Here is a 22,876-nt window from a genome sequence, read left to right as displayed (position 1 = left end):
TAAGCTTCTTGAGAGCATCATCTGCACTGCAGCATCGTTTGCTGCGCTCGTTCCTGACAGAGGTCAATGCTGCCTTTGATGATTTGCTCCTGCACAACAACGTCAGATGGCTGAGCAAAGGCAAGGTCCTGGAGCGTTTTTGGGCCATCAGGAATGAACTACAAGTGTTTATGGCAGAGCAAAAGAGTGCTAAAGCAAAACTGTTCACAGACTTCCTGCAAAGTCCAGAAAAGATGGAAGCTGTGGCATTTTTGACTGACATAACATCTCACCTGAAGAACCTAAATCTGAAGCTCCAAGGGAAGAACAACACAGTGTGTGACCTGATCGCAGCAGTGCGGGCTTTCCAAAGGAAACTGGAAGTCTTCAAGAGTGACCTAGTGCATGGTCAGGCTCCTTCTTATATTAGAGACCTGATCCAGCCTTACGCCCCAGCCAGGGCTCTGAGGTCTGTGGATCAAAACCTCTTGATGGTTCCGCGCACTCTGTTCAAGACCAGAGGAGACAGGTCCTTCCAGGCTGTTGCTCCTAAACTTTGGAACGATCTCCCACTCTCTCTGCGTTCTCTGGAGTCTGTTGATTCCTTTAAGGGTCAACTAAAGACCTATTTATTTCTTCGGGCTTTCGCTTAGTCCTTTTAGGGATGTTATGTATATCAATGTGTTGTCTTGGCCTTTTAAATCTGTATTTGCATTTTATTCCTGTTTTATTTTATCTTTTATTTTTTACTAAAAATGTAAAGCGCTTTGTGACCTCGGTCTGAGAAAGGCGCTCTATAAATAAAGTTTTACTTACTTACTTACTTACTTACCTACAGGTAGGCTGTTTAACATTTTCTACCACACACATTATCTGGGTTTTACTTCTTTTCTTTTTTTTAAACTTCATGCCCTTTTTTTAATTGATTGTACCTTTTTCATTTTTACCTATAGGAGGAATTGCTTCATTTCCCCAAACTGTTGGAACAGACCAAAGACAAAGCAGCTCATCAGCAACATGTTCAATTTGTGGAGAAGCTGATTGAAAACTTCGAGACACGCTTTGATGACTTCATATTGGGAAAACAAGTCCTTCTTTGCATTGACAATCCATTTTTGGTCAGAAATCTGAGAGAGTTCACTTCAGAAGCACAACAAATCTTTCCATGGGCCACAGCTGCTTCACTGCAAAGTGAGCTAATTGACCTGGAGGAAAACATTGCACTGAAAGACTCAGTGTGACGTTATCACCTTCTGGACGAAGATGGTAACTGCAGCTAGTTTCCCTTTGCTGCAGAAGATGGCACTTCACATTCTGACGATGTTCGCATCAACCTACTGCTGCGAATGTGCGTTCTCAACAATGAATGTGGTGAAGAACCAGTACCACAGTGCACTTACCAATGAACCTGGCCATCACACCATTTGAGCCAAAGTTCCAAAAACTGGCAAAAGACACAAGATGCCATTTCTCCCATTAAGCAGTGTTTCATACTGACAGGAAGGATGTAAAATAGTTTTTCGTTACACTTTGACTCCTTTTTTTTGGTCCCATGACAGGTGTCATTTCTTGTTTTATTCAAATATTTATTTTAATTTAGTCAAAATGGAAATTATATTTTATTTAACTGCAGTTGTTATTGTTTTGAATAAAAAGGACATCTTTTGAATATTTCAGTACAGTACCGACCTCAATAAATGGGCCTTTGAGTCACTGAAAAATATCTTTGTGGCCCTTGAAGATTTGTATTTGAGTACCCCTGATCTAGACAGTAACATGATTTTCTAGCAAGAGTATAAATTAGCAGGTAGGTAAAAAAAACAAACAACAAAAAGCAAAACAACAACAACGATTACAATAGCAAAAACGAAACGACACAAAACAAAGAACACAGTCTATCCCTGCTCTTTTTGTGCAGTGGAAATGGGGCTTTTATGACAGTAGTGTTAAGAACCGGTATCCCTTGCCTGTTTGGCTCTGCCGTCTCTCCCTTCCATGGAGCTGCGATCTTCACTAAATTGGGACTCTCCAGTGCTCCTGCCATCTTTCAATCCCTTTTGAATGATGTACTAAGAGACATGATCCATCACTTCGTGTTTATCTGGCCGACATCCTGATATACTCATGTAATCCAGAGAACATCCTGCACGTTCACCAGGTCTTAGAATGCCTTTTAGAAGAACTGCCTGTATGTAAATGTGGAGAAAATTGAGTTCCGTCAGTCTACGGTATCCTTCCTGGGCTACATCATCTCTGAAGAGGAGAACAGGATGGATCCAAGGAAGCTCACAGTGGTCCAGGACTGGCCACTTCAGGAGACTCGGAAGCAACTCCAGCGATTCCTGAGATTTTCCGATTTCTACGGCTGTTTTATCCAGGACTACAGTAAAATGGTGGCCCCCCCTCACCACACTCACCTGTACCTCTCGTCCGTTTGTCTGGAACTCTGAAGCCTCCCACGCCTTCCAGAGTCTCCACCGATTCACCTCTGCGCCGATCGTGATCCAACCCGGCCCTCGTCTCCACTTCGTAGTGTCGGCGGAAGCCTCGGATTCTGGAGTGGGAACAGTCCCTTCTCGGCGCTCGGCCTCCGACCGCAAACTTCACCTCTTCATCTTCTTTTTGCATCGTCTCTCTCCAACAGAGCACCATTACAACATTGGGAACTGAGAACAGCTGGCAGTCAAGTTAGACTGCAGTCGGTGCCATGAGGTGAAATACTCTCATCTTTAATACAGCCAGGAATGAAGAAAGAAAACTAGGATAGAGAGGGCAAACACTGAGCTGGCCACTGTGTGTGCGTGTGTGTGTGTGTGTGTGTGTGTGTGTGTGTGTGTGTGTGTGTGTGTGTGTGTGTGTGTGTGTGTGTGTGTGTGTGTGTGTGTGTGTGTGTGTGTGTGTGTGTGTGTGTGTGTGTGTGTGTGTGTTGGCAAGCCAGCTGGTGATGTGCTCCTCTACTGAACCTGCAGTCAGTGTCACTCCTCGTGATCATTTGTTGATTCACTCTTCACTCCTGCCAGCCTGAAACCTGCTCTGTTCACTGCTACACAGCCTCGCCTGCCAGGAAGTCACCAACTCCTGAACAAACCATTCTCTGTCAATGGACTCAGCTCTGTGGAACCTTCAGGAGATCAATGGACTCAGTAACCGAGTGCTCGAGGGTTCATGGGAGTTTTCCCAACCAGTCCACATGTGTTTTGTGGATCTGGAGAAGGCATCCGACTGCGTCCACCGAGGCTGGGTTAATCTCATAACAGTTGGAAAATATTTGGATCAGTGTGATTACTGTAAAAAATAAATAATAAGAATAAAAAAAAAATATATATATATATGTATATCACTAACAAATGTATTGTATGTATCTTCCCACGCAGTCTATCTCTCTGCCTTTCCTCTCCTCTCCTCTCCTCTATCCTTTCACCCCAACCAGTCAGCAGAATGCCTCCACCTCTGAGTTTGGTTTCTACAAAGGTTTCTCCCTGTTAGAGGGAGTTTTTCCTTTCCACAGTCACAAATAAACCTGCTTGCTCGTGTGGAAATGTTGGGCTTTTCTATTTTCTCTGTTAAAAGCACCAAGGAATGACCGTGTTGTATTTTAAAATGTTTTTTTAATAAAAAAAAAAAAGAGAGAGGAGTTCAAGTATCTTGGGGTGTTGTTCATGAGTGAGGGAAAATGGAGTGTGGGATCGACAGGCGGATTGGTGCACTGTCCACAGTTATGCGGTCGTTGTATCGGTCCGTCGTGGTGAAGAAGGAGCTGAGCCAAAGGACGAAGCTCTCGATTTACTGGTTGATCTTCATTCCTACCCTCACCTATGGTCATGAACTATGGGTCATGACCGAAAGAACCAGATCCCGGATACAAGCGGATGAAATGAGCTTCCTCCGTAGGGTGGCTGGGCGTACCCTTAGAGATAGGGTGAGGAGCTCAGTCACCCTTAGAGATAGGGTGAGGAGCTCAGTCACCCTTAGAGATAGGGTGAGGAGCTCAGTCACCCTTAGAGATAGGGGGAGGAGCTCAGTCACCCTTAGAGCGAGGGTGAGGAGCTCAGTCACCCTTAGAGCTAGGGTGAAGAGCTCAGTCACCCTTAGAGATAGGGGGAGGAGCTCAGTCACCCTTAGAGATAGGGGAGGAGCTCAGTCACCCTTAGAGATAGGGTGAGGAGCTCAGTCACCCTTAGAGCTAGGGTGAGGAGCTCAGTCACCCTTAGAGATAGGGGAGGAGCTCAGTCACCCTTAGAGATAGGGTGAGGAGCTCAGTCACCCTTAGAGATAGGGTGAGGAGCTCAGTCACCCTTAGAGATAGGGTGAGGAGCTCAGTCACCCTTAGAGATAGGGTGAGGAGCTCAGTCACCCTTAGAGATAGGGGAGGAGCTCAGTCACCCTTAGAGATAGGGTGAGGAGCTCAGTCACCCTTAGAGATAGGGTGAGGAGCTCAGTCACCCTTAGAGCTAGGGTGAGGAGCTCAGTCACCCTTAGAGATAGGGGAGGAGCTCAGTCACCCTTAGAGCTAGGGTGAGGAGCTCAGTCACCCTCAGAGATAGGGGAGGAGCTCCTCACCCTTAGAGATAGGGTGAGGAGCTCAGTCACCCTTAGAGATAGACAACACATCCTCCACATCCAGAGGAGCCAGCTGAGGAGGCTCAGGCACCTGTTTCGGATGCCCCCCGCGGACGCCTCCCTAGGGAGGTGTTCCAGGCATGTCCCTCCAGTAGGAGGCCTCGGGGCAATTCTAGGACACACTGGAGGGACTATGTCTCTCAGCTGGTCTGTGAACACCTTGGGGTGCCACCGTAAGAGCTGGAAGACTTGTCTGGGGCGAGGGAAGTCTGGGCTCCCTCCTTAGACTTCTGCCCCCGCGACCCGGACCCGGATAAGCGGCGGACAATGGATGGATGGATGGATGGATGGATGGATGGATGGATGGATGGATGGGACTCAGACCAGCAATTTCCATATACTTCTTAAACTCATTTGTTGCTGCAGTGTTTTCCAGATCTAGGTTGAAATCGCCACACAGAATGAATGATTTGTTGACATCCTCATACATTTCAATGATCCTATCTGTAAAAAAGTAAGGTGGTTTATATAATCAATTAATATATTTTTGCCCATGTCATTTATGATTTCTCTAGTAAGCACTTCCATCAAGTTAGGTACATTTACGGTTTTCTGTTCAACAACTTTACATACTAGAGTTATATCAAGATACCCCTCCTTTTTCTACTTCAATTTATATAAAACATGTTGTAGTCTTTGGTGTGTACTAATTAGTAGTTAGTGAGTTTCGTTAGCCAAGTTTCTGTTATTACAATCGCTTTAAAAGCTTGTTTAAAGTCACTGAAAAACTAATTTTTCCAAGTTTACATTTCAATCTTTGACCATTAAAGTGTATGATGGATAATGCTTTGTCAGATACTTTGTCTGTCTATTATTAAATTGCTGTACTGTAAAATAATTACATTCAATAGGCATTAATATGTCATGTGCAAAATCAGTTTCCATATCAGAGATTTTATCAGTTTGTGTCATCATATGTGGCCATAATTCAGTGTGTAAGTTGGTAAAGAATGTATCCATGCTTTTCCTCCTTTAGTCTATGCTTTGGGTTCTTCCCATCATTGTCCAGTCCAATTCTTTCATGTCTCTAATCATCCTCACGTCTCCATTTGTTTCTAATCCATACATTTCCATTCCGTGTCCATGTCCCAGTCATCCTCCTCTGCTTTCTCAGCAGCCTTGCTTCCCTCGCTATGCTTCCATTCTTTTTTGTGAGATGTTGGTTTAGAAATGCATTTGTGCCTTTCAGATTTTTGGCTTACATTGGAACATCTCTCCTCGTGTTCCTGCTATTGAATCGTATAAAAATAGCACTTTGTTTTCTCCGACTTTCTTGGTACGGTGTGGCAAACATATGTATTCCTTGCAAATGTTAATGTTTTCACTGTTTAGAAAATCCACCACCTGTTTTTCCAGCAACTGCAGGTCCTCTCTCGGAGCCCTCTGATGTCTCCATGCCAGCTGTCACTCTGGCATAGCTCCAATGTCGGGTCTCGAGCCCCATAAAAATCAGTGTATTGCTCAAAATCATCAACTTCCTGCTCCAGGAGTGAGATCCTTTTATCCTTTTCATTCATCATGGTTTTCAGAGTCGCTACTTCATCCACAACTTTGAGCAGGCATTCCTGTTGTGATGTCAATTTCGCCAGCTGTCCAGACATAGAGTTCAATGATCGCTTAATCTCCTCAAGATGGTCATTTCTTGTTGGCATGTTCTTGATTTAAATATCCACTTTTCCATCACTTTGATCACTTTGGTCACTTTTGTGATTGCTCCGTTTGTGCTAACAAGTGCTAATTAGTGTTAGCCTGGGTAAGCCTTTCCTTCACCCACGTCAGCCAGCTCCAAGGTGTCGTCAAACCACTTCTCCTCCTCCCTCTCCCTTGATGTGTTCACAGCCCTCACCGAGTGTGTTCAGTGACCAAGCCCTCACCTGGTGTCTTCACAGTGACGAGTTGGCTGAAGGGGCCGGAACCCAGCTTGTTCTGGGCCAGGATGCTGAACTGGTAGGTTGTCTCTGGCTCCAGGCCCGGTACCACCATCCAGACCTGGCCTCCCTGCGCCGGCATGGACTTCCAGTCATGTGGCCCTAAACGTTCCCTCTTCGTCCTGTGGTGGGGGCAGGAGAGCAACCATGAGACACAACAGGTGTTGACCCTGCTGCATCATCAGAACAGTTTCTTGCTGGTTCAACATCAACTCTTGCTGCATTCACACACACACACGCATACGCATACGCACACGCACACGCACACGCACACGCACATGCACACGCACTTGCACTCGCACACGCACACGCACAAGCACACATACAAGCATTAGATCAGCCCTGCATTTGCATTTGATCCGCCCTGCTTTAGCATTGGATCAGCCCCGCTTTGTCATTACATCAGCCCTCCATTAGCATTAGACCAGCTCTCCATTAGCATTAGATTATCCCAGCTTTAGCATTAGATCATCCCTCCATTAGCATTAGATCAGCCCTCCATTAGCATTATATAAGCCTTGCTTTAACATTAAATAAGCCCTGTTTTAGCATTAGATCAGCTCTGCTTTAGCATTAGATCAGTCCTGCATGAGGATTAGATGAGCCCTCCATGAGCATTACATCAGTCTTCTATTAGCATTACATCAGCCCTGCATTAGCATTGCATCAGCCCTCCATTAGCATTAGATCAGCCCTGTATTATCATTAGACCAGCTCTCCATTAGCATTAGACCAGCTCTCCATGAGCATTAGATAAGCCTTGATTTAGCATTAGATAAGACCTGCTTTAGCATTACATCAGCCTTGCTTTATTTAAATATCCGCCCCCAATTAGCATTAGATCAGCCGGCAGGAGGTGGGACTCTAGGGGGCATGACTGACTAGAGTCCCACCTCCTGCAGCCTGATCACTTGTGTGTGTGTTTCTTCCGGCCATCCTAAAAACTTGAACAAGACCCTCAAGAAGAAAAAGAAGAAAAGAAAAGAACAGCAGCAGAGCAGCAGTAGAGTAGCAGTAGAGAAGCAGCGGAGCAATAGCAGTAGAGCAGTAGTAAAGCGGCAGCAGAGCAGCGGCAGGGCAGCGGCAGGGCAGCGGCAGAGCAGCGGCAGGGCAGCAGCATAGGTGACAGGTTCTCTTCAGTTCAGGTCCAAGATGATTTTATACTTTCATTATGTGTGTCTTGCAATGTGAAAACTAACTTGACTTCATTTGACTTGACTTTATTTGACTCGACTTTATTTTACTTGACTTGACCTGACTTTACTTTATTTGACTTGACTTGACTTTGCTTTACTTTACTTGACTTTACTTGAGTTTACATGACTTTACCTGACTTACAATGTGTGTGTAGGGACGCAGCAGTGAACTGTACCCAGCAGGAGTGCTGAGTGGCAGAAGGAATGCAGCAGGAAGCAAAGCATGCTTGGAACTCACACATGGCCGTACCAGACGGAGAATGTCTGCGGGAAGCCTCCGTCATAGCCGGGCTGCCAGGACACGTTAGCCCAGGTGGAGGACGCTGCCACGCCCACTCCAGAGGGGGGGTGGGGGCTTGTGCCTGTGGGGGGAGGCAGCAGGTGAACCAGGGGCTGCTGGAGAGTCTCAGTGGGAGTCAAGGGAATCAAGTTTCCAAACATCAGACTCTGAAAACTCTCAGTACAAAGTAAAGTACTTTTACAAAGAAATGTCTGTGTTTGTATTTGGACTTTTACGACACAACTGGAGAAAATAACTGTGTGACTATTGTTGGTTAAAATGAGTAAAATGATTCAGGGTTAGTCTGTGGCAGAAAATGGGGTGTGTGGCCAGAAGGCAGGGGCGTGGCCGGAAGGCGGGGGCGTGGTAGATCTGTGAGGCCGGTCACCTGATGAAGACCACGTTTACGTTTACGTTTTGTTCGAAAATCGTTTGCGATATCCCTTATCTGAATAATAGCACATCATTCCCGATAAATCCACATGTAATGATATGCTTTTTGTGTACGTAATGCAAACGGTGCTGGACCAGTTAGTCGCCGAAAAAGCCGCAGAAGAAGAATAATAAAACGAAACGGCATTTCCTGGGATAGTTGTATTTGTGCGATGTCTCTTAAAGAGGCAGGCACAAACAAAGTCTTTTTTAAAACGCGGCTTTCCTGGGATAATAATATTTGTGTGACGCCTCTTAAAGAGGCAGGCACAAATAATAAACGGCGTTTCCTGGGATAGTAATATTTGTGCGAGGCCTCTTCTTCTTCCAGCTCTCAGTGAAGGCGGACGCCCTCTCCGCTTGCTGCTCCCGTCCTGTACTGTCTTGTGTCTGATCTATCAAGAGCCTCTCTTGACACCCCCATCCGAATTTAACCGGAACCATGGAATTGATCAGCTGGTCTCTCAATGCGATCAACCAAATTTTTACGACACGAAGATTGGACAAAGGAGAGCCCGCATGTCCCGATGGGACGTTTGCAGCCGGATACATGCTGGATCCCTGGGGTTCCTGGAGGTCCCTGTGTTTGGCTATTCTTTCTATGGAGGATGTGGAGGACCTCTACATGTTGGGATTAATGATAGCAGGTATGCTGCTGATTGGAGCTGGTGGGTTTCTGATCTATCGTAAAGTTGAGAAGACACGGGCAGCAGCATTGGGAAGGCTGCCTATCGTCACTGAAGGACTGTGCCGAGCTTTGAATGCTCAGACTCATGTGATAAATGAACTCAAGATTATGACTCTTGAACGTTTACGCGGAATTGGATCGATCTTGGAGGATATTCGAACTCGGTTGGGAAGCTAAAATCTTGCCACAATTGGAGCAGCATTGGAGACCAGAGACACTCAAGGTCGACAGATAAAGCTGAATCGCCTGAACGAAAACAAACCTAGTCTACATCTCGGACTCCCAGACACCCAGTCGCCAAGGCTGTGTTTTGTCTTCAACTCTCCTGGATGTGAGTGTGGAATGAAGGCTCAGCCCCCACCCCCCCCCCCCATCGCCTTCCTCCCCTCCTCCCACCCTCTCTCCCCGGACATTTTGGCCCACTGGAATTTCACCAGCACCTTTCACCGCCTTTGCTGTGCACCTTACCCCAACCACCAGCAGAGGCCGCTGGAAGAGGGATGGCTGCGTGCCCGAGGGCCTGTGCGCCTGAAACACCTTCTCCTAGCGGCGGGCTGCATATCCCAAGTGCTGTCTCGAGAAATATGTTGTAACCTGTCTGTATTGATGCTAAATGTGCCTGAGGTGGATTTTTTCCCCAATTACAGACTGTGCTCCTCAGAGCACAGTCTGTAATCTGACTTTTTTTCCCTCCTCTCCTCACCTCATGTTGTCCTTTTTCCCCAAAAACTTTCTATGCAATTTCGTTGTACCTGTTACAATGACAATAAAGCTTCTGATTCTGATTCTGATTCTGATTAAAGAGGCAGGTACAAATAATTAAACAGTGTTTCCTGGGATAGTAATATTTGTGTGAGGCCTCTTAAAGAGGCAGGCACAAATAAAAAACGGCCCTTTCCTGGGTTAGTAATATCTGTGCAATGCCTCTTAAAGAGGCAGGCACAAATAGCAAGGAATTGAAGTGGAAAGTAAGAACTGTGACACCTTCGTTATATATCTATGGTCCACTTGTTGTACAATGTTTTTTTTCTTAAAACTGGTGCGTGCAGGACTTGGCTTCTGCAAATGCAGCCACAATATCTTCCATTTACCTCTGAATGTCTCTATGGAAACCATTGTTGGAACAACAACAAGACTTATGACATACTGTTTACACAGTAAAGCTGGACTATTTCTTAAATAAAGCTGTTACAATTGGTGTAAAGTAAGAATAAATATGTGCTCTAAGTTTGTCATACCACAGAAGTGTGTTGTTAACCACACTGTCAAACTTGCACACTCTCAGTTACTAACATCCCGTTTTTTCTTTTCATCTTCTTCTTCTTTTACTTTTCTTTTCGTTTCATGTGCCCTCGGAGATTTGTCCACTTAATTTTTTTCAGTGTGTTGATGCAGGGGCCCCATTAGGGAGGTTCTTAACATGTCATTGACATGTGTCCAGGTGTTTCAAGTTGTGTAGCTGATATCGTTCGTCTGTCGGGGGCCCCCTGCTGTAAACTAGCGAGTGACAACTCTGAAAGGGCCCCGTGCGAGGGATTTCCGATGCGCTGTTGTTGCAGCGTCTAAAGCAGTTACATTATTTTGTCACTTGAAATTGATCAATGTCAGCCGTTCCTCGGGGCCCCCTTTAGCTCGGGGCCCTAGGCAATTGCCTGTGTTGCTACCCTGTTGTGAAGCCTCTGGACTAAAGTCTTCTGTTAATATCAGTGACATGAACAGAGAAATAACTGAAAAAAGTAACATATAGTCTAGAAAATAGTGTGTGTGTGTGTGTGTGTGTGTGTGTGTGTGTGTGTGTGTGTGTGTGTGCGTGGGTCTGGGTGTGTGTGTGTGTGTGTGTGTGTACCTATGACTTTGATGTGCGTACTGGCAGTGATGCTGGTAGCCAGGTTGGTGGCGACACACTCCCAGTCCCCCTGGTCGTCCTTGGTGAGCGAATGGAGGCGTAAGCTGCCCTGCGGCAGGATGCTGTGCTTGTTTCTGCTGGGCTTCCCCACCTGCTCAGAGCGGCAGCACACAGCGCCTCACTGTGGTCAATCAGCACACAGCGCCTCACTGTGGCCAATCAGCACACAGCGCCTCACTGTGGCCAATCAGCACACAGTGCCTCACTGTGGCCAATCAGCACACAGCGCCTCACTGTGGCCAATCAGCACACAGCGCCTCACTGTGGCCAATCAGCACACAGCGCCTTATGGAGGTCACATCAGAACTGCAAAAGAACTGCTCTCTGCACTCTAGAACTGCTCTCTCCACACTAGACGAACTGCTCTCTCCACACTAGATGAGCTGCTCTCTCCACACTAGACGAACTGCTTTCTCCACACTAGACGAACTGCTCTCTCCACACTAGATGAGCTGCTCTCTCCACACTAGTACTTCTCTCTCCCCACAATATAAGTTCATTGGCTGCTCTGTCCACACACTAGAAGATGTTTCCTGCTCTCTCCACACACTAGAAGATGGTAATCTGTTCTCTCCGCACACTAGAAGATGGTCGGCTGTTCTCTCCACACACTGGAAGATGATTGGCTGTTTTCTCCAAACTCTAGTTCAGTGTTTTTCAACCTTTTTGAGCCGAGGCACACTTTTTTGTTTAGAAAAATCTCGAGGCACACCAACACCCAAAAATGTTGAAATTTGAAACTCTGTAGCCTATATTAAAAATATAAAGTCATTCTCATCAATGTTTTGTCAACAGGAATCAAATAAATACAGAAAAAAGTATTTCCCAATTTCTTTTTTTTTTTTTCACTCCCTCAGTGTGAAACCTGGACCTGATGGATGAACACAGAGCTGATATCCTGGTAACATTCTTCCTTTTCAAAAACTCCTCCATCACTGTCACTGACACAGTACTTTGATACAAGATGGGAGCAGGAGGTGGAGATTAACCACACTGACTCTGTTAAGTTTCATTTACCGGCAACGTTCTGTGCTGCCCTCTAGTGGTGAAGAGTATTGTAGCATTACGGAGTTGGTCGCTGCAGGGCATGATGGGAGTTCAGGTTATGTGTTGCCGGAGGTTATTGAGGGTTATTGTCGGGGTTGTTGTGTGTGTTGATTTGTGCTTGTGTTGTGTTTTTGTTCCTCGGTTCAGATTGTTCATTATTTCTAGTTTGGTTTGGTTTGTTGGATGTTGGTGAGCAACCATGAGTGAGAAATGTGTTGTGTGGAGTGTCATCCTGTTATGAAGCTCCGGTTGCATATGATCATGTCAAAATAAAAGCCTCTGGTGATCAGCTGGCAGAAAAGAATCTCGACTCAGAGCAAGCCTTCTGTGGCGCTCGCCACAGTATTTATACATGATTATTCTGCACACTGCTCTGACAGCGGCTGTGAGAGCAAATGTTTTTTTAGAAAGAATGCGAAATTGGATAATTTCCCACGGCACACCTGACCATACATCGCGGAACACTAGTGTGCCGCAGCACAGTGGTTGAAAAACACTGCTCGAGAAGATGGTCTGCTGCTCTCTCCAAACTCTAGAAGATGATCTGCTGCTCTCTCCACACACTAGAAGATGGTTGGCTGTTCTCTCAAAACTCTAGAAGATGGTTGGCTGTTCTCTCAAAACTCTAGAAGATGGTTGGCTGTTCTCTCCACACACTAGGAGATGGTTGGCTGTTCTCTCCACACACTAGAAGACCTTTGGCATCTCTTACCACACACTGACTGAATATGATCGTATCACTGCACATCTTCAGAATTCTGAGCCAAGGCTGGACAAGTCTACATTCTGGGTCTGGAGGACGTTTGTACCTTCCTCCATGTGATGTTGGGGAAGGGGTCTCCCTCCGCCTCACAGGGGATGACCAGCTCTCTCCCGGCCTCCTGTCTGTACTCCCCACCAGGAACCACTGAGAATTTGGGTGGGTCCTGCCCAGGTCATAATGTTGGTCAAATGTTCTGCATGCACTCATTGCAGTTGTTGAGCTTGTGGGACAAAGTTACCTTTAGCACCAGGGGAGCAGGAGGGGACCATCCCATGGATCCCAGGGCATTGTAAGGCATGCAGGTGTAGGTGCCGAGAGAGTCTTCCGTCACCTCGGCAACACGGATGCTCCCATCATCCAATTGGCTCCAACCAGGGTACTTTAGATAGAAAGGTCATGGACAGCAACAACATATTCAGCCTTCTGTTCAACCTGGAGCATTTACCAATCAAATCAAAAGAGAAGGAGACTTGCTGCCAATATGGCAGTTTTTTCAGGTCTATGGAAAAGAACCCTGTGAAGCACACGAGGCGAGCAGTGGATTGTACAGAAACAAGGCATTTCCTCCACTCAGTCTGGGTGGAGGAACAAAATCTATAGGTCCGCTTTTCTCCAGCTCACCTTATCTATCCGCAGGGGAAGGCCATCTTTCTTCCACTTAACAAGAGATACAGGAGGGTTGGCATCTACAGAGCAGCGGATGAAGCCGGGCAGGCCGATGGCCACATAGATAACAGATGGCATGTTTACCACCCGGGCAGGATCTGGGGGGGAAAGACATGGTGAAGTGGTGAAAGTGAGCGCCTCAAGATTAGTAGTGCTTTGAGGGAAATCAACATTTAATGTGTTGATGGTCTCAGAGCACCTTCTCAGTTCGTTTAAAAATAATAAAGGTATGTTTACACTATGTTCACGGCAGCCCCGTTTCAGGCCACCATGGCCAACGCAGGGGGACGGGATGGGCAAACGTAACCAGTCTGTCACGGATGCCTGTGACGACACTTGTCAAGACTGGAACCAAATTGGCCCAAAATCCCATGGCCCACTCCATTTGGGGCAAACAGGGCTGCCGGGGACAAAGTCTAAACCTACCTTCAACAAGAAGTGACTCTACAGCAAACCAATATCAGTATGTTTCTATAACCAAAACAACCTTATTGAAAATCCAATCGTCCTCAGGGTTGTCAGAGTTACCTCTTCATGTGGAAAATCAATTACAATGGTATTGGCAAAACATCACTATCTGCCTATCAAAAAAATAATCATTGTCATGAAACGCTGATGGCCGCATGCCAATGTAGCATCACTGTTGTGTGAGCCTAAAACGCTTTAGCATGGATCATGTAGCATCACTGTTGTGTGCGCCTGAAACGCTTTAGCATGTAGCATCACTGATACGCAAGCCTGAAAATCTTTAGCATGGACTTTCAGCATTTCAGGCTCATACTATTGTATGAGCCTGAAACGCTATAGAATGTAGCATCACTGTTGTGTGAGCCTGAACGTCTTTAGCATGTAGCATCACTGGTGTGTGCGCCTGAAACTCTTCAGCATATAGCATGTAGCATCACTGGTATGTGTGCCTGAGATGCTTTAGTATGTAGCAGCACTGTTGTGTGAGCCTGAAAACCTTTAGCATGTAGCATCACTGTTGTGTGAGCCTGAAAGTCTTTAGCATGTAGCATCACTATTGTGTGAGCCTGAAAATCTTTAGCATGTAGCATCACTGATATGTACGCCTGAAACTCTTCAGCATATAGCATGTAGCATCGCTGGTGTGTGTGCCTTAAACTCTTCAGCATGTAGCATGTAGCATCACTGTTATGTGAGCCTGAAAGTCTTTAGCATGTAGCATCACTATTGTATGAGCCTAAAATGCATTAGCATGTAGCATCACTGTTGTGTGAGCCTGAAACTCTTTAGCATGGAGAATGTAGCATCACGGTTGTGTGAGCCTAAAACTCTTTAGCATGTGGCATTACTGTTGTGTGAGCCTAAAACTCTTTAGCATGGAGCATTACTGTTGTGTGAGCCTAAAACTCTTTAGCATGTGGCATTACTGTTGTGTGCGCCTGAAAGCCTTAAGCATGTGGCAACACTGTTATGTGAGCATGAAACTGTTTAGCATGTATTATCGCTGGTGTGTGCACCTGAAACTCTTCAGCATATAGCATGTAGCATCACTGGTGTGTGCGCCTGAAACGCTTTAGCATGTAGCATCATTGTTTTGTGAGCCTGAAAGTCTTTAGCGTGTAGCATCACTATTGTATGAGCCTGTAACGCTTCAGCATGTAGCATCACTATTGTATGAGCCTGAAATGCTTTAGCATGTAGCATCACTATTGTGTGAGCCTGAAACGCTTTAGCATGTAGCATCACTGGTGTGTGCGCCTGAAACTCTTTAGCAGGTAGGATGTGGCATCACTGTTGTGTGAGCCTGAAAGCCTTTAGCATGTAGCATCACTGTTGTATGAGCCTAAAACTCTTAAGCATATAGCATCACTGTTGTATGAGCCTAAAACTCTTTAGCATGGAGCATTACTGTTGTGTGAGCCTAAAACTCTTAAGCATGGAGCATTACTGTTGTGTGAGCCTAAAACTCTTTAGCATGTAGCATCACTGTTGCATGAGCCTAAAACTCTTAAGCATATAGCATCACTGTTGTGTGAGCCTAAAACTCTTTAGCATGGAGCATTACTGTTGTGTGAGCCTAAAACTCTTAAGCATGGAGCATTACTGTTGTGTGAGCCTAAAACTCTTTAGCATGGAGCATTACTGTTGTGTGAGCCTAAAACTCTTTAGCATGGAGCATTACTGTTGTGTAAGCCTAAAACTCTTAAGCATGTAGCATCACTGTTGTGTGAGCCTAAAACTCTTTAGCATGGAGCATTACTGTTGTGTGAGCCTAAAACTCTTTAGCATGGAGCATTACTGTTGTGTGAGCCTAAAACTCTTTAGCATGGAGCATTACTGTTGTGTGAGCCTAAAACTCTTTAGCATGGAGCATGTGGCATACTTCTGTGTGAGCCTGAAAGCCTTTAGCATGTGGCATCACTGTTGTGTGAGCCTAAAACTCTTTAGCATGGAGCATTACTGTTGTGTGAGCCTAAAACTCTTAAGCATGTAGCATCACTGTTGTGTGAGCCTAAAACTCTTTAGCATGGAGCATCACTGTTGTGTGAGCCTAAAACTCTTTAGCATGGAGCATTACTGTTGTGTGAGCCTAAAACTCTTTAGCAAGGAGCATCACTGTTGTATGAGCCTAAAACTCTTTAGCATGTGGCATTACTGTTGTGTGAGCCTAAAACTCTTAAGCATGTAGCATCACTGTTGTGTGAGCCTAAAACTCTTAAGCATGTAGCATCACTGTTGTGTGAGCCTAAAACTCTTTAGCATGTAGCATCACTGTTGTGTGAGCCTAAAACTCTTTAGCATGGAGCATTACTGTTATGTGAGCCTAAAACTCTTTAGCATGTAGCATCACTGTTGTGTGAGCCTAAAACTCTTAAGCATGTAGCATCACTGTTGTGTGAGCCTAAAACTCTTTAGCATGTAGCATCACTGTTGTGTGAGCCTAAAACTCTTAAGCATGTAGCATCACTGTTGTGTGAGCCTAAAACTCTTTAGCATGTAGCATCACTGTTGTGTAAGCCTAAAACTCTTTAGCATGGAGCATTACTGTTGTGTGAGCCTAAAACTCTTTAGCATGTAGCATCACTGTTGTGTGAGCCTAAAACTCTTTAGCATGTAGCATCACTGTTGTGTGAGCCTAAAACTCTTAAGCATGTAGCATCACTGTTGTGTGAGCCTAAAACTCTTTAGCATGTAGCATCACTGTTGTGTGAGCCTAAAACTCTTAAGCATGTAGCATCACTGTTGTGTGAGCCTAAAACTCTTTAGCATGGAGCATTACTGTTGTGTGAGCCTAAAACTCTTTAGCATGGAGCATTACTGTTGTGTGAGCCTAAAACTCTTTAGCATGGAGCATTACTGTTGTGTGAGCCTAAAACTCTTTAGCATGGAGCATTACTGTTGTGTGAGCCTAAAACTCTTTAGCATGGAGCATTACTGTTGTATGAGCCTAAAACTCTTTAGCATGTAGCATCACTGTTGTGTGAGCCTAAAACTCTTTAGCATGTAGCATCACTGTTGTGTGAGCCTAAAACTCTTAAGCATGTAGCATCACTGTTGTGTGAGCCTAAAACTCTTTAGCATGGAGCATTACTGTTGTGTGAGCCTAAAACTCTTTAGCATGTAGCATTACTGTTGTGTGAGCCTAAAACTCTTTAGCATGGAGCATTACTGTTGTGTGAGCCTAAAACTCTTTAGCATGGAGCATCACCGTTGTGTGAGCCTAAAACTCTTTAGCATGGAGCATTACTGTTGTGTGAGCCTAAAACTCTTTAGCATGGAGCATCACCGTTGTGTGAGCCTAAAACTGTTTAGCATGGAGCATTACTGTTGTATCTGTTGTGTGAGCCAAAAACTATTTAGCGTGGTGAATGTAGTATCACTGGTGTGTGAGCCTGAAACTCCTTAGCATGTAGGTTGGACATGCGTCAATGAAGGCTTAAAATCTGGTTGACAATATTGATATTTGGATCAACTCCCCAAGAGACAGTTTTTGTGGCAGGGACCCACAGCATCACATGGCTCTGCACTCTGTAGGTACAGTGGACTTGGTGGGAGCCTGTTTGTCTCCAGTTCTCCAGTCCAGCTTGGGTTGACCAGGCCCATGTGCTCCAGACCACAGAGCTCTGAAGATCTCTCTAACTCGAAACACTCAAATATCCAATGTTTTTGTACTTCTGGAATATGCCTTATTGTGTTTACAGCATCAGACAGTGCTACCCAGAGTCCATTGCAGGGACACTGGAGCCCCTCCTACTTTACCCGGACAGGTTTCTAGTCCATGATAGGACAAACACAGAGATGTTTTCAGACTGTTGGAGGACACTGCAGTACTCTGAGAAAGACTTCACACAGGGATTTGAAGCCAGACAATCTTGCTGTGAGGTGAGAACACTAACCACTGCGGCACTGCACCGCTCCGTTACCAGTTATTACAAAGTGAAAGAGTCTGACATTGCTTTGGTCTCTTTGGAAGTGTGTGATGTGGTGAGCCAGGTGCAAACTCACATTGCACCGTCAGGTAGGCAGAGGCAGTGGGGGGTTGGCCCAGGCTATTGCTGGGCGCACAGGTGTATTTCCCAGTATCCTCTGGTTTGACTTGGGCGATGATGAGGGATCCGTCAATAAGAATACTGACACGACGCTTTAAGTCACTGCAGACACCAAAAGAAAGGAAACAACACAGTCATATAAGCTTGTGGCAGACAAAGTGTAGCAGCAGTCTTTTCTGGGAATATTTGTCCTGCAGAGTATTTGTGGACAGAACTATGTGTGACGTAAGACCTTGATGAAGAGCACAATGCATTTATAATATTAAATGTATTTTTATATAGCTGATGCCACAGTGTGGATCTGACGTTGGGCCCACGGCTTGATTTTTGATGCTGACTGCAGAGGACATGGATTATTAGTTGCTACTCGTTTCGCCCCTATAGAGCATTAAAAAAATAGCCAGCGTGAAGATGAAGAACATCACAGTACGAACACGGTTTCAGGCTGAAGCTTCGGGTGTCATGTCCTGCTGCTCTACAGCCTCACAGGAGTATCATTGAGTGTTTCCCTCTCCTCTGCTGTGTCATTCCGGTGGAGGTGTACCGAAATGGTAATTATCTGAATCTGGAGCAGCTGCAGTGACAAGGTGGAGGTTGTTTCCTAATGAGAAGCTCTGGTATTTAACTGGGCGTCTAACGCCACCAGATCAGTTGTCAGTTTCAGAAGTCCTGATAAATGCTCCTGACCAAACTTCTGGGGCCTCATTGGTAAAGGTTGCTGAAGCACTAAAGGTCCTGAAAGATGTGTACACCACTTCCCACACAGTTTGCAATTTAAAATAATTAACTCTGTGGGAGAATGTTGGGACCAGTTGCGACAACTTAGAATATTGAGCAGCACACTTTGGAGATGAGGAACCTGGTGGGGCTGATGGTGAGATGGAAAATTGATCCAGATTCATCTCATACATTTAATATCTTCACAAATCAGACTTATTGAGCCATGTGATCATAAACAGCCAAGCTGCAGTGGAGTAGATATTTCAGTAGTGGAACGTTACTGCTGAATCAGCAGAAACCATGTTCATATATCAAACTTTCATCTTCAAGTGATCCAGAGGATAGAACTGATTGATTATCAATGATACAGATGATAGAATTGATTATCAATGATACAGTGCATAGAACTGATTGATTATCAATTGTGACAAAGTGTGTAATAATCAGTGTAATTTCAGAGTAAGTACATAAATAGCGCAGTAACAGCCGTGAGTAAAAGTGCAGTGTCAGGAGCAACATCGACTGTCTGTCTCCAGTCTCTGGGGACAGAGCAACACTGACTGTCTGTCTCCAGTCTCTGAGGACGGAGCAACACTGACTGTCTCCAGTCTCTGGGGACAGAGCAAGACGGACTGTCTGTCTCCAGCCTCTGGGGACGGAGCAACACTGTCTGTCTCCAGTCTCTGGGGACAGAGCAAGACGGACTGTCTGTCTCCAGCCTCTGGGGACGGAGCAACACTGTCTCCAGCCTCTGAGGACGGAGCAACACTGTCTGTCTCCAGTCTCTGGGGACAGAGCAAGACGGACTGTCTGTCTCCAGCCTCTGGGGATGGAGCAACACTGTCTCCAGCCTCTGAGGACGGAGCAACACTGTCTGTCTCCAGTCTCTGGGGATGGAGTGACACTGACCATCTGCAAAAAGAACTGCACTATTGATTTTATATTGCTCATTTTATATTTATACATACGTGATCGAGTTTAGTTTATCTTTACATTCTGCCTGTAAATACTGATAAAAGCCGCTCGCAGTACTGTCATGCACTCTGGACGCAGTGCTGCTAAAGACAAACAACCTCCTCCACCCTCCTCTTCCTCCTCTAGTGATGGAGCATAAAACACAAAGTCCACTGAGCCTTTTCACAGTCACTGCTCAAATATTTAATAAACAGATAAAACTGAACTTTATCAGTCTGCTGTGTCTCCACCAAAATGTCTCCTTCCTCTCTGACACTCTGACTCATGCTGGAGTCACAACCATGATGTCACTCTCCATGATGTCACTCTCCTCCGGAGATTTTCGCCACTCTTCACCAGACTTGTCCATGTCTATAGTCACTGATCTCTCTCAGACTCTCTCACTAAGTCCAGCGGTGACAACGAGCTGCTGATCACTTGTTTTTCTTTTATTAGTGATTCCACTACTGTGACACCAAATAATATAATTACTCCACCTCCTCCATGACTATTTTTCTCTCCATAAAATTCCTTTTCTTCATCTTGTAGGGATTTCTTACCTCATAAGGATCACTATTCATGTTGTGTTTGACTATCGATAATGATTAATATTTATCAAAGATAGTTATTAATTATGTTATTGAAATTTAATCTGATCTGTATCAGAACCTCGGAGCACCACCTGTCTTAACAGGAAATGATAGCCAATTATATCAGTCTCACAAGATATACTAAACAGTTCATCAGGAATTTGAATTAATAGTTAAATTAATTACAATTACCAGAATTAACAGTAAAGCTTGAAGGATTTTGGAGTTCTTAACACAGAAGAGGTCGACATTTCATTCACCTTTGTGCTCATTCATAACACAGCAAGTATGATTGAAAAAATTATATTTATTTACAATGAAAACAAATAAACACAGCTTCTAACTACCTATATACAGCTTGGTGTGTGTGTGTGTGTGTGTGTGTGTGTGTGTGTGTGTGTGTGTGTGTGTGTGTGTGAGATGTGTGATGGAACTACAAAACAAGATGGCGGATCACAAGAAACTACATTCCAATGGAGGTAATCAGAGAGCAGGAAGTCTGTTCTGGGTCTCCACCATGTGCTGGAGAACAATGGAACATGGAAGCTCGTCTTTAGCGTCTGCTTCCTGTGTGTTTCTGCTAAAAGACCATTTCTAGAATGACTTGATGTGAATGAGACTTGTTTTGTAAAACGTCAGGAGTCGTCAGATGGTGTTCAGTTACTGTGTGATGTTGTCTTTGATGTGATATGTGTAGGATTGTGAGTTAACAGGTTAGTAAGGCAAAGATTAGCATGCAGACCCTGTGTCTGTGGCAGAGCTAACGTCCCAGATAGCAAAAGGCATTGATTTGACATTGGATTTTGGTCAGATTGGTTATTTTTGGTTGAGGTTGAAAAAGCTATGTAAACAACAGTATACTATTTCTCGTATAGTGGAATAAAGTATACTTTATTCCTCGTGTACTGGATCACGTATTCTACTACACGAGATTCATATCTGTTAAATGTATGTTGTTGATGATCATGATAATGATAATAATAATAATGCTAACACAAAAGGTTTTTCATACAACACTTATCAAACGAGCAATTTCAAAGTGCTTGGCAGACGTATGAAAAAGGACCGAATACACACACACACACACACACACACACACACACACACACACACACACACACACACACACACACACACACACACACACACACACACACACACACACACACACACACACACAGTCCCATATGTACTATAACTACAATTAACGCAATTTCTTCTGCCACAATGAATTTCCAAGCCTACTGCGGATGTTGACTTCTGTAATTAAATTCACGTTGTGCTTCGCAGGCGGCTGGAAACTGTTTGGAGATTGCAGCTTTATGTCATCACCCCGCGATGTTCATTATCGCGAGAACGCACGTGATCTCGTCATGCGTGCTTTGCATTGTAGGTAGAATCAGGGGTGATCGCTGCGGGAGGGGTCTAATTGCTGCGAAGGAGTTGCACGCGGTCACAGCATCATTTCATAAGGTAAGTCTGGATATTTCAGTGTCGTAATAATTAATGTCTTGAGTCACCGTGTAACATTAAGGTTAAATACCTGTCGTGAGTGTATTTGCTTGCAAAGTTTTATTGCCTGGTTTCATTAAAAAAAAAGTGGGAGCGATGTGCTGTTAGCTCGTTAGCTAAACTCGCCCTCTTAACGTAAATCGTAGAAACTCAAACGTTATCTGCTGTATTTGGGTAGTAGTTTGGGTTTCATTTTAGGAGTCACCAGGGAGGAGCTCGGAGTAGAGCCGCTGCTCCTCCACATCCAGAGGAACCAGCTGAGGTGGCTCGGGCATCTGTTTCGGATGGACGCCTCCCCAGGAAGGTGTTCCGGGCATGTCTCTCCGGTAGGAGGCCTCGGGGCAGACCCAGGACACCCTGGAGGGACTATGTCTCTCGGCTGGCCTGGGAACACCTTGGGGTGCCACCAGAAGAGCTGGAGGCGAGGGCGAGGGGCGAGGGAAGTCTGGGCAACTCTGCTCAGACTGCTGCCTCCGCGACCCGGCCCCGGATAAGCGGCAGACAATGGATGGATGGATGGAACTTGTCCATGTGACCGGACTTCAGCGTCCTGAAGTCCAGAGGCTTTCCTCTCAGCTGCCTCAGGTTGGGAGTCCCAGTGAAGAAAAGAGAAGAAAAGGAAATTGGAAAGAAACAGTAATCCACTGCTTTTCTACTCGTCAGCTGCAGAAGTCAGCCTCAGGTTGGGAGTCCCGGTGAGCTGCACGGCTGGATGGGAACGAAGTTGGGTTGCAGCGAGAGAAGGGGAGAAACATCTGCAGCAACGAGTCCCGTTGAAGAGGAAAAAAAAAAGAAAAAGTAACTCCATGGATGTTCTGCTCGTCCAGCGAGGTTAGAAAGGTTAGAAGCCTGGTCCGTGTGCGTTACCACACCGCTCACTGCATCCCCCATGCGCAGCTCTGCGTCTGGCCTGAATGCAAAACTGTCTTGGAGAGGGTTTGTTCTTTTGCGTGGCGGCTTTCCCTACCTGTGTGTTCTTGCACCCGGTTGTGCTCGAGATGACCTCAGCCAGTCAGAGTGGGGTTCACCTCAGAGCTTCTGGGGTGGGTGCTCCGGTTGGTGATGCAGGCCTTGGATC

At 45.4% G+C, this 22,876-nt stretch overlaps 1 protein-coding gene across 1 annotated transcript in view; it reads right to left on the bottom strand.

Annotated features, from left to right (window-relative positions):
- Positions 1–22,876, bottom strand: part of LOC308139131 (protein turtle homolog B-like) — a gene marked incomplete at both ends in the record, with an annotated part of 219,201 nt that overhangs the window by 68,432 nt on the left and 127,893 nt on the right. The window contains 7 exons of the mRNA XM_080508476.1: positions 6,474–6,649; positions 7,962–8,085; positions 10,970–11,120; positions 12,886–13,002; positions 13,078–13,218; positions 13,461–13,603; positions 17,979–18,124. Coding sequence (XP_080364602.1) covers positions 6,474–6,649; positions 7,962–8,085; positions 10,970–11,120; positions 12,886–13,002; positions 13,078–13,218; positions 13,461–13,603; positions 17,979–18,124 — 998 coding nt within the window. The remainder of the gene's footprint in view (positions 1–6,473; positions 6,650–7,961; positions 8,086–10,969; positions 11,121–12,885; positions 13,003–13,077; positions 13,219–13,460; positions 13,604–17,978; positions 18,125–22,876) is intronic.

This window comes from Blennius ocellaris (genome assembly GCF_963422515.1).
Source record: "Blennius ocellaris genome assembly, chromosome: 14".
Lineage (NCBI taxonomy): Eukaryota > Metazoa > Chordata > Actinopteri > Blenniiformes > Blenniidae > Blennius > Blennius ocellaris.
Note: the sequence above shows the minus strand (reverse complement) of the source record. Positions and strands in the feature narration are given on the sequence as shown.